Below are 11,591 nucleotides of genomic sequence, written 5' to 3' on the forward strand. Positions count from 1 at the left end.
AATTCAAACAGTGAGTAAATAAGCTACTCGAGTGAGCCACTATAGTGGCGCATCGACCTGGAAAAAATATTCGCTAAAGCCACTTTAGTGGCAGGCCAGCTAAGCACTATATCGGTAATAGTAGTGCTCTACCTTTATCTTATCTGCCGTCGGTAACGGTAGTTTTCTACTTTTAAAATATCGACCGTCGGTAATAGTAGGTACCTATTTTAAAAAAAATACCAACCGTTGTTAATGGCAGTTTCTACATAAATAATATTGACTGTCGGTAACCTTAAGATGAAGTATTATCTACGTAGAGTAAAATAGATTAGAAATCTACTATTACCGACGGTCGGTGTTGTAAAAGTAGAAAACTACCGTTACCGATATGGTGCTTAGCAATGTTACTAAAATTTCAATAAATTTTAAACTCGCTTATTCTAGTAACTTCTTTCAAATATTAATAATTTATTAAATAATTAATTAATAACGTAAGCAATTATGGATTTTAAATGAGCAATTAGTGCGGTTGTGGTCCTATGCCAACTTTTTTGTGCTTATAAATTTTGCATTTAGTAAGAATGTTTACAAAAAATAGAAAATGAATAATTCTCATTCTATATTTTATTCCTGTATTAAAAATGTATGTAAAATAAAAGCGGCGTTAATATTGCGCCCTATTTGATGTAAAAATATGGAATCTGCGAAAGAAAAAGGTTGATTCCCCTTGCCTTAAATATTGTCTGTTCAACTGTTGATAACATCACATATTTTAGTTTAAAATTTAACGTTATAGCGTGCAGTTGTAATTTTTATATACATATGGTATATGATGTCTATGTAATTACAATTATTATACGTACAATTTTGATAATTTGTTGATTAATCGTGATAAATATTAAACAAATTATTGTTTGTTTTATAACATAGACTAAATTCAATATGAGCGTAAAATCTATGGACCATTACTTAGAAATTTTGAATGGTTATGTTTACGACGACGATAAAGTGGTAAAAACGAAATTATTGTTAATTAGAAAAATGTATTCCTTCTAATATCCCCGCTGAACGGTTTTCAATAATTTGTTTGCTTATGTCTTATCATTTTTTTACAGGTTACATACAAATGGCTAAGCAAAGAATTGGAGGTCCATGTAAATATAGCAAAACAAGTTTTATGGGAATTTTGGCAGAAACATCAAGAAGAAGATAACATTACATCTACTGTCATGTTGATTGGTTATTTAAAATCTGGTGGCATGCGGGTAGAAGTTGTTAAACAATCAAATTTAGATACAGCTAAAGATAAATTTAATAAAATAATATCTGAACATTTATACAGTATACAAAAATCTATACCTGATTTAGAATTTCTTTTTATAAATGATGAAGGAGACGTCAGGTTTAGTGCTATTAAATGTAACGAAAGTGTTGAACGTAGTGATGAAGAATTGTCTAATTTAAGATGGGGATCGCTTTTAAAAGATCGTCCTGTTCCAAAACAAAATAATTTAAAATCTCCGGATAATAAACCAGAAGAAGTCAAGATTTCTGAAACAATTAAACATAATAATCAGACAAGTAAAAAATCAACGGATAAGAAAACTGTTCCCGTGTCGCAAAAAACTGGCTTCAATAATCTTTTTGGAAAGGTCAATAATAAGGAAAATAATGTTAAACCGTCTACTTCGAAAGATATTAAAAATAATCAAGAAATTACGCCTGAAAAGACATCCGTTGATAAATCAAATTCATCTTCTAAAGAAAATAAATTTATCAAGAAGGAAGAGAGGAAAAGTATTTCTAGTTATTTTGGAAAAAATGCAAATGTTATACAAGATTCTCCTAAGAAAAAAGAAACAAAAAAGGAACAAACGAAAGGAAATCATAACGTGAAAGATGATATAGAAGATAATACAGAGATAGAAGTTACTTCTATTAAAAATAATGATAAAACTAAAAAAGAGAAACGTGGAACGAAACGAAATCGTAGCAAGGAATCTAAAAATAATACAATTCAAAAACGAAAACGTATAATCGTAGATGTTGATTCGAGTGATTCTCAAAGCGAAGATGAGCATATGAAATCAGAATCAGAACCAGAAGTTGAGGAAATAATTAGTTCAGATAATATAAACAAATCTCCTTCTCCTCCTCCTCCTCCTCCTATGATGAATAGTAATGGTAAAGCAAGAATTCTTAAAGTTGTTGATCGTACTTACGAAGAAGATGGTTTTCTAGTAACTAAAAAAGTACACGTATATGAAACTTGTTCAGAAGATACGACAGAAATCAAAGAAAAAGAAGAACGTAAAAATGTTGCTAAAGTAGAGACCAAGAAGAAACAAACTACGTTAATGAGTTTCTTTAAAAGATCTTAATGTACATAATAAGTTTATATATAGGTAATTGAATGATATTTTTAAAGAGTATAATGCTTTATTCACTATTTTTGATATATATGCATATATCATTTTTTTTTAATTAATTTTTTTTTTATAATAAAACAAATATATAGATATATACATGCTTGAAATTATTATATATATATCAATATTTGTTGTGTCTCGATTTGTTCCAATACTAACATTTTTAAATAACATTCCTATTGCGTTATTCAATTTAATTTTATAGATATCATTTTTGAAAAGAATAGTATGTTTATTTTTTGTGCGTTTAATTAATCTTTAATTTTACAATAATAAATAGATAGATAGTTTCCAGTTACAATGTTTGTAATAGTTATAGTTTTTATATTTGTAAAATAAAAAATTTAAATAATTCTCAGTTGAGTTTGATAGTTAACGTTCTGAGCTATAAATGATATCTAAAGATATTGATACTTGTGTGTGTGTGTGTGTGATCATTTACTTGGAAGTGTTATCAGATATGTTATCGTGGATAGAATGGTGAATGTGTCAAAGTTACAATTACTTGAGTAATATTAAAGAAGGTAACAGTGAACCAATACACAATGAAATGTCTTTCATTATGAATCATATTCTACGCAATAGTTGGATTATTACTTTCTTTTTTTTAAATAGTATATGTAAATGTAAAAGTGATATATGTACAACATGTTTATGTTCTATCAAGGGTATGTAAAAATTCTGATGCATTTGGTATAATTCTAATTTAATTCAAATATTGCAGGTACAGAAGCTATTATTAATTGCCATGAAAAATTACTTACAAGTAATAACATAATTCAGATGAACTCATTAATGTTAGATCAGTATCAAAATGTACAAGAATTAATTTTATCGAAGAACAATTTGACGCTTATTTCATCAGCTACATTTATAAAATTGAAGCATATGAAGAAGTTAGATTTGTCTGATAATTTTTTGTCCGAAATGTATATTGATGCATTAGTAGAATCTAATAATTTAGATGAATTAAATTATTCAAATAATAAATTGAAAGTTTTTGATAATATAATATTTGATAAATTATCAACTATTACGAAATTGAATTTGAGTCATAATTATATTGAAATACTTAAATCGACAATTATGTCCACGCCTATTACTAATTTAATTGTTCTTGATCTTTCTCACAACAATATAACTTTTATTGACGATGCATTTTTAAAACCATTTGTGCACTTACAATACTTAAACTTATCATTTAATAAAATCACTTCAATTTCTGAAAATACTTTTCTGCAACTTCCTGATTTAAGAATACTTATGATAAATAACAATTTCCTCTCGTTAATAAATTTTAATGAATTGCCACAAAATTTAACTGAATTAAACATAGGATACAATAAGATCATAAAATTACTTTCTGAACCATCTCAAATTCACGTGGCAAATATTAACTTTACTAATATTTCTCAGTTAGAACATTTACATATAAGTGGTAATAGTTTATCAAATTTTCCAAATATGACACTTCGAAGACTAAAAGTATTAGATATTTCTAACAATAACTTTTCTCATATTCCGATATATTTATCATCAGAAAATTATCCATCACTTAACACAGTTATTGTCAGTGGCAATCCAATTAAAAATTTAACATTGCACTCTAAATTAAGATTACAATCATTCGTCGCAAATAATATTACATTTGTTGAAAAAATAAATTATGACACGTTTTTAAAATTGGAAGCACCTATAAATGATTGCATTAATCTTACAATATCTAATAATGAGAAGTTAATCTTCATCGATGAGAAAGCTTTGGATCATATGAATGCATGTTTTGTAAGTACATTTTGGTTCAACTATTAATTGCAATGATATGTGTTTGTTTCCTCCTTATTCTTGACATTATTTTTTATTATAGATAAAAATTCTTCTTTATTTTGTCTTCTAGGTAGATTTAAGTAACAATAAAATTAACTACATATCTCCAAAACTATTATTATCATCTAACGGTACTCTTAAAATAAATAATGGCATTAATTTGCAAGGAAATCCATTTGCATGTGACTGTTCCTTACAATGGATGTTAAGTGATCTAGTACCACAACTTTATGTTATAAATCCAAGCATTTTGAATAATTTGAGGTATTAAATAATAATTTTCCTTAATGATAATTATTATTGTAAGAAATTGAAAATGTTTTTATATTGTTAATAGATGTGCAACTCCTCCGAGCCTATCAAATAAGAGAATGGTACATTGGTACAAGTGGAAGAAAAAAATATTTTGCGACGACATAGCTGAATTATCTGATCTCTCAGAAAAATACATTGTACACCTCGAAGGAGTGTCAGAACAGAAAGTAATAACAATTGAATCTAGTCCTGGATTATTAGCGATCTTAGGCAGTGCTATCTTAGTGTTAATCGTTCTTTTTGTAATCGGAATTTTATTGACTCAAAAGTTAGAAAAAAAAAGATCTCGTAAGAATAGAAGATTTTAAATAAGCGTTAGATCAGAAATATTCATTTATAAGAAAAATATTTGTATAATTTATATTTAATAAATCTCAGCTTTATATTATATAGGGGTATCTCGTTACAATATTTATAAAATGATTTACTTATAGTTAAAGATTATTGCGTCAAGAAATTGAAACTAAAAATGAAAAGACATATTTGTCATTGAATCAACGATGAAAATAGAAATAGATGATGCATTTTACCTTATTGGACCAACCTTATTTATTTTAATTACACTGATATTGTATTGGACATTCTTTTAGAATATTACATTTATACACTTATACAATTATACACTTGGACGCAAAATGCATTTCATTTATAGATCGATTTCTAAATATCATCTATCTGCCATTCACCTGATTTTACTGGAATCGATGGATTTTCTCTCAGTTCATTCAAAAAAGAACATATATTTTCATAATATCCAGGTTGACACCATGTTTCGTTATGTGTACCACCAGAAATTGGAAGAATCTTTTTACATCTACTTTGACAATTTTTATAAAGTTCTTGCATCATTCCCGGTGGTACGAATGTATCTGCTAAGCCAGAGATAAATAATGTTGGTACTGTCATCGATCGTATTTTAAAATTAGATAAATACTGCAACAACGATAATAATATCATTAACAAACAAAACAAAACAAAACAAAAATAAAGGAGTAAGAAAAAATCAGATTAATATTTAGATTAATGCGATAAAATCTTGAAAAATTAACATGCCTTATTCTTATATATAAAAAGTGGTAGATATAGGAAAAATTTGGATCCTACAAATGCTGCCATGTCAGGAATACTTGTAAATGTATTTTCAAGTATAAGACACCAAATTCTTCTTGCATTTTCTTCCCTAGTTGCTAAATCAATTGCTATTGCTCCACCTTTATATAGGATGAATAGGAATCATTATTATTACTGTTATTTAAATGAGATCAAACATACGACTCACCCAATGATCTACCAAATACAATAATTTCATTAGTATTAATATTGGGTTTGGAAGCTAAATAATCAATTCCTGCACGAGCATCCATGTACAATCCTTCCTCGGATGGTGATCCTTGTGACAATCCATAGCCTCTATACTCCAGCATTAGGATATTGCATTGAATATTACGGTAGAGACCAACAACATTATGAAGTCTGCTTACAACATACATCATAGACTAATTTGTATGTTTCAAGAACAATGAAGACAAATGAGAGTAGTTTTCTTTCTAAATGGTCTGACCTATGTCCTATATTTCCAGCATTCCCATGTAGAAAAAGTAAGGTTGGAGCAATCTTTGCTCTATCTTCAGGTTGAGGTATGAAAAACATGTGCAACATAGTACCATCTCCTGAACGCGTGTATATACTTTCATATGGCAAATTGTACGTAGAAGGGGCAGGAACGTAAGAACGAGAATGAGTTGGTGATCCAGGATGATAAAGTAGTTGATCTTCTCTGTGATATAATACAACTATAAAAATGATTTAATGGATTCAGATCAAATCTTTCAAGTAAACAAGAATTATCTATAATTTAGTAAACGTTACATTGTATATAAAAAGAGAAACTAACCTATAGTAGTAATACACAGCAAGCAAAAAGCAAAAATACAGCTGTAAAACCAGTATAATAAAAAGAGGAACAGAATGTATGCACCAGAAAATATCCAACGTTTCATAGCGATTCCACCAAGTAATTTAATCGGTCGACTACGAGCTAGTCTCATGCGAAAAGACATTTTCTATTTTCATGTATCAAACTTGATTGATACAAATATTGTAGCGTTCTTTATTCAATTTAAATTGATTCTTTTAATTATTTTTATCAAGCCACACGTTTTTTATCTTCATTAATTGTAAACAACAATTGTAATTATAAATATGATTTATGTAATTATACATACGGACTATAACCTCAAAATATTTTTTTTTAATATATGTTTAAAAATGTATATTAAAGTTAGACACAAAATTGCCACGATATAAAAGTAAACGATTGATCTATTAAACTAATTCATTAAATTTATATGTTTCGTACATCAAAACGATGTTATGGAAGGAGGTTTTGTTGATACTCTCTATAACGTGGACTTATATTTACTATGTAAATCATCAATCGCGTTCCTATAAAATATACTGTATCATCTTGCGATTTCATATTGTATGTAAACTAGATTCATTTTATAAAACTTTCAATGTTAATTTATAAAATATTATTAAAATCATTTCCAAACGATAAGATATAACACATTATACTCTTTCTGTCGAAAATAATAATATACTATCGATATCTACTCGTTTTACTACGCCTGCGTAGTAATGCTGTTTCATGATTGGTCTCATGATTGGTTTCATGATTGGTTAGATTTAATAAGACGAATAACCGCGAAATTTAAATTGAATTGTTAATATGTTACGCGTGTGTGAAATGTGAAATAGTAATTATTTATTCTATATAATTTGTTTGTAATAATACATATAATGTTGCAATGAAATATTTGAAATTATGTTATATTCGTTGGTTTGATTTCTCCGAATCTTCCAGGGGTAAAAAAGCTGAGTATTGTGCAAACTAAAGAAAAATAGTAAAAATTAGAAATATGTAAATATATAATACTAAAAAGATAATAGTAAAAAATAATACAATAAAACGTACAAAACAGTTGTGATGCTACTATGAGTATTAATGGTAGGCAATAATTATCTATTAAATAACCAAATATCCAATTTCCTGCAAATGCTCCAATACGAGCACAGAAAGCAGCTAGAGAAGCAGCCATCATTCTGTAATTAATTAAAATAAATGTATGTATAGTGAAAAATCTTTGTAGAACTTTGTTACAAAAAAGAAAATATTAACAAAAAATATACATATATTTTCTGCTTATATCTAAAAATTTGTTAATATTTTCGTAAGAAAAATAAAAATTTGCATACCTTAAACTTGTAGGAAAGATATCAACAACTATACAGAGTGTTATACTTAAGCATACAGACGTTAAAGCTTCAAAGATACTAGAGAGTATAAGATTTTGTGTTGATGATTTTATAAAGAAAAATCCTATGGTTACTATAGTCGAGAGGAATGTGCAAATTACTGAAACATCGAAATCAGGATGTTTTATTTTTATCAAATTAATAATATAATAAAAAGTAGTACTAAAAGAAAAGAAGGATATTTACTTAAATAAATTTTATAACCCGTGTATGTAACAGTGAGGGGTAGAATAATACTCAATGGCAAACAACCCAGTCCTACAAGAAGTGTATGGAAAAATACATTGTCGTGAATGTTATTTTGGCAATCGTATATATCGTATTCTAATATCTGAAATAAAAAATAAAATAGTATAATTTTTCCTTGTATTTTGTAATTAAAAGTATGGAACGTATACGCAGTGTCGAATATTTTTCTATACAAACATTGTCAACGTATATACGTTATAATAACGTTATAAAAAAAAAATAAAAAGAACATCCGACACTCTGTATTATAATAAATCGTATTATTTGCATTTACTCGCCAATGTTTTATTGTTCTCCAGTAGATTTATTTTGGAAATTTCGCATACGCTCGAACTTTTTTCTGGATACATTTTTTCATATTTAGCGAACCTTTGAAACAATTCCGGAAACCAAAGCATCAATGTATAATAAGAAGCCGTAATACATGATATTAAAATAAATACGTTAAGACTTTTCATAACGTGTGGAAATTTAAAAAGAGATATTGTTTGTATATAAGTAGTATATATTATAGTTCGCCAAGATTTGATTTTATTATTATCGTTAGAATTTTGATAATTATTATTCATTTTCAAAATATCGTACAAAGGATTTTTACTTTTTCCAAGTATTTCCTGTTAAAATATAAACAAACAAAAACAAAATATATTGCATAGAATTGAAATTGAAATAATGAAATAATTGTATATGATATTAAAAAATCAAATAAAAATACTAACGAAATACGTTTCTTCGGGTTTTCCAGTATTTTCGGTATATATTTTTCCGAGTACAACAGACAATTCTGACATTTGCATAGTTTCGCCAAGAAATTTGGGACTCTCGTTGAAATACAATGACCAAACACCGATAGTTAACGATGGTAGGGAACATATTACGACGAATAAATTCCAAGAATTAAAAGTAAATGGTTTTACATTGATATCGAATTGTAATGGAATGATGAGCCAACCGATAACTGTAAAATTCATTGAAAATAATCGTATGAAAAGTAATTGATTAAACGAACCGAAGACAAATTGGAATAATACCTAACGAAATATTACGTGAAAATAAAATATAAATAGAATTTTAATGGATATACGTGTTAAAATAATTGAACGATTATTTACGTGTTAAAATAATGTAAAACGATTTTTACCTGGTGCAGCGATAAGACCCAATGTCCATGCCATTTCTAACCAAGAAAGTAATTTTTCTTTGTATTTTATTGGTTGACATTCACCTAAATAAACGAAAAGTGTGCCACTTTGTCCGCTTATCCTTAAATATATATAACTTCTGCTTAATTATTTACTTACTTAATTATCCAATTTTAATACAGTTACTTTTATCTTTCGCAATTAACAACGTGTTAAATTTCCGTATTTTCTTTATATTTAATAATGTTCGAAGAGATTTGAAAAAAAAATAAAAAAAAAAAGGATAAAAAGAAAACAAGAAAAATCTTTTCATATTTTATCTTTTTCTTCTTCTTCATATTTTATAACGATGAAAAATATTATTTGGGATAAATATGAAAAATGAAAATTACTCACGAGAAACCGCTAAGAAATTTGAATAATAAGAAGAATCCGTAATTTGGTACTATGCCAGATAAAAATTCGAACGTTCCTTGAAGAAATAATGAGATTTTTAAAGTTTTTATTCTACCTTTGATTCCGGCATAACAACCCCAAAACCAACACCCTGCTGCCATTCCTGTATATATATATATTTAAATATCATCATTAATTAAAATTATATAACCTGGTCCTGTAAATTATTTATACATAAAAATATATTTGGTTCAATTTAATTTTATTCATTATTTTTTAATAGTAATTTTATATTTATCTATTTTTTAATTTTGAGTATAAAAATACTGCAAAAATAGGTATCACAGATGATTAGTTCACGAAGTGTGGTCTCACGATTCAAAACAACTATAGCAAATAATATTTTTTTTTATCTTTTTATTTTTTTTGTTGGAACTAAAAGATAATGTCTAAGGAAAGAAAGATCAATCATCAAACATCGATTTAATATTCGCAATTATACTTTTATCAGAACTTTAAACGCATGTAAATTATTTTCAGATATAACATATTTAGATATAACAGTTGAACAAACGTTACGTTGTAAAAATCGTTTCAATCATCGCGTAAATCATCGGATATTTTTCTTTGATTATTTTTCTGTTCTTCGAAAATAAAGAACAGAGAAATAAATGAAGTTTGATAATATTATATTTATCGAACAATATTTCGATTTAATATTCGAATCATAAATTGTTTTTCGTTTCTACGTTCGAACATCAGTTTCAATATTATTTTTTTTCGATTTTTTAACAATAATCGTTGAACTGGTTCTGAGATGTTTGATTTTTTACTTTTTCTTAGAAATAATCTAAGATCTATTGTTCTCAATTTGTTGAATGAAATTGTTGTCTGTATTTTTATTTGGAACACACTGTTTATCTTTATACTTTTCGTTAATGCATCGCAAAACCGGTGGGTTTTTCAATAACGCTGCGTATTTCTTTTCAAATTTGAATTACTATTAAAAAAAAAAAACATTTATAAAATTAAATTGAACAAAATGTATTCTAGTTTAAGAAGACATTTTTTTTCCTTGATAGTCTATACAATTTATTACCAATCAGAGATATTATATTGATGTTTCCTTTGTCGATCGTACTCATTTGAAAATCGCATGCTGCGGAAGGAAGAATAAATCCGATACTGCATATACTAAGTGCTGTGTTTGCATAAACTAGGCTACAAAGAACCATTACCTTCAGATTAAATTTTCCAAAACCTAATGTCGAATAATAAACACGTATTTAAATAAAAATAATTGAAAACGAAGTAATAAACATATATGTGTGTAACATGATTATACAAAAAAAAAAAAGAAAGAAAAAATAAATGATTAATTTTTACGAAGGATTATAAATACAATAACGAACCTGTTTCGTTAAGGGCAAGTTGTACGCTTCGTTCTAAATCAATCTCGTTAGATAAATCTGCAGTTAGAAAAAGTAATCGAATGAAATGTTGTCGTAACATACAAAACAATTGTATTTCGTATTTCTTTATTTTATAATCTTACCTGTAGATACTTCTATTACAGATGATTTCATTTCTATATCTTTTGTATCCATTAAATATTAATTTTGTTGACAATTTTTCTCGACTAATTTTGAAAGAAAAGATTATACGTAATAACGTATTCCCACATAAATATATATATATATAATAAATGATCATAAACAATAATATGAATTAATGTAACACCGAAAACAACTGAAAAATATCACCAAAGTCCGAAATCACGTTATCAAAACTTCGAATTTGCATTGTAAGTTAAATTATAGGAAACAAAATTGCACAATTGTCGTCGTCGTCGTCGTTGTCGTCGTATGGATTCGAATGAGAAAGCAAATCGATGTTGACCGACAGAGGAGAATTCAATCAAACTTTAATCCGA

General features: G+C 27.1%; 5 protein-coding genes across 8 annotated transcripts; 2 read left to right on the forward strand and 3 right to left on the reverse strand.

The window, feature by feature from the left end:
- Nucleotides 1-488: 488 nt before the first annotated feature.
- LOC122524041 (DNA polymerase delta subunit 3-like) lies at nucleotides 489-3,226 on the forward strand. Of its 3 annotated transcripts, XM_043646083.1 has the most exons (4): nucleotides 727-822; nucleotides 913-993; nucleotides 1,098-2,387; nucleotides 3,136-3,226. In XM_043646083.1, the coding sequence occupies exons 1-3, from the start codon at nucleotides 805-807 to the stop codon at nucleotides 2,361-2,363; spliced, it is 1,365 nt and encodes a 454-aa protein (XP_043502018.1). In that variant the 5' UTR covers nucleotides 727-804; the 3' UTR covers nucleotides 2,364-2,387; nucleotides 3,136-3,226. The 3 variants fall into 3 exon arrangements, with proteins under 3 accessions (XP_043502020.1, XP_043502018.1, XP_043502019.1); XM_043646085.1 differs by lacking the exons at nucleotides 727-822; nucleotides 913-993 and adding an exon at nucleotides 489-698; XM_043646084.1 differs by lacking the exon at nucleotides 727-822 and having other exon boundaries at nucleotides 938-1,025.
- LOC122524274 (leucine-rich repeat neuronal protein 1-like) lies at nucleotides 3,120-5,087 on the forward strand (the record flags this gene model as incomplete). The annotated part of the gene is made up of 3 exons (XM_043646421.1): nucleotides 3,120-4,196; nucleotides 4,309-4,502; nucleotides 4,576-5,087. Coding segments are annotated over 3 exons (1,557 nt in total), but the record flags the coding sequence as incomplete, so codon positions are not given.
- Nucleotides 5,078-6,736, reverse strand: LOC122524042 (protein ABHD13). The gene is made up of 5 exons (XM_043646086.1): nucleotides 6,448-6,736; nucleotides 6,115-6,346; nucleotides 5,833-6,026; nucleotides 5,607-5,764; nucleotides 5,078-5,486 (listed from the first exon to the last, which is right to left on the reverse strand). The coding sequence occupies exons 1-5, from the start codon at nucleotides 6,611-6,613 to the stop codon at nucleotides 5,214-5,216; spliced, it is 1,023 nt and encodes a 340-aa protein (XP_043502021.1). The 5' UTR covers nucleotides 6,614-6,736; the 3' UTR covers nucleotides 5,078-5,213.
- A 628-nt stretch (nucleotides 6,737-7,364) lies between these two features.
- On the reverse strand, nucleotides 7,365-8,661 carry LOC122524043. Of its 2 annotated transcripts, none has more exons than XR_006305439.1 (5): nucleotides 8,395-8,661; nucleotides 8,058-8,202; nucleotides 7,812-7,971; nucleotides 7,531-7,658; nucleotides 7,365-7,446 (listed from the first exon to the last, which is right to left on the reverse strand). XR_006305439.1 is itself a non-coding variant. In XM_043646088.1 (5 exons), exons 1-5 carry the CDS (start codon nucleotides 8,576-8,578, stop codon nucleotides 7,379-7,381), a joined length of 681 nt encoding a protein of 226 aa, XP_043502023.1. In that variant the 5' UTR covers nucleotides 8,579-8,661; the 3' UTR covers nucleotides 7,365-7,378. The 2 variants fall into 2 exon arrangements, 1 of the variants encoding a protein (XP_043502023.1); XM_043646088.1 differs by having other exon boundaries at nucleotides 8,399-8,661.
- A 30-nt stretch (nucleotides 8,662-8,691) lies between these two features.
- On the reverse strand, nucleotides 8,692-11,244 carry LOC122524275 (synaptic vesicle glycoprotein 2C-like). Its single transcript, XM_043646422.1, has 6 exons — nucleotides 11,214-11,244; nucleotides 10,758-10,919; nucleotides 9,659-9,821; nucleotides 9,262-9,383; nucleotides 8,847-9,078; nucleotides 8,692-8,734 (listed from the first exon to the last, which is right to left on the reverse strand). The coding sequence occupies exons 1-6, from the start codon at nucleotides 11,242-11,244 to the stop codon at nucleotides 8,692-8,694; spliced, it is 753 nt and encodes a 250-aa protein (XP_043502357.1).
- Between the last annotated feature and the right edge of the window lie 347 nt (nucleotides 11,245-11,591).

The sequence above is a fragment of the Polistes fuscatus genome, unplaced genomic scaffold (assembly GCF_010416935.1).
Source record: "Polistes fuscatus isolate 324 unplaced genomic scaffold, CU_Pfus_HIC Scaffold7, whole genome shotgun sequence".
NCBI lineage: Eukaryota > Metazoa > Arthropoda > Insecta > Hymenoptera > Vespidae > Polistes > Polistes fuscatus.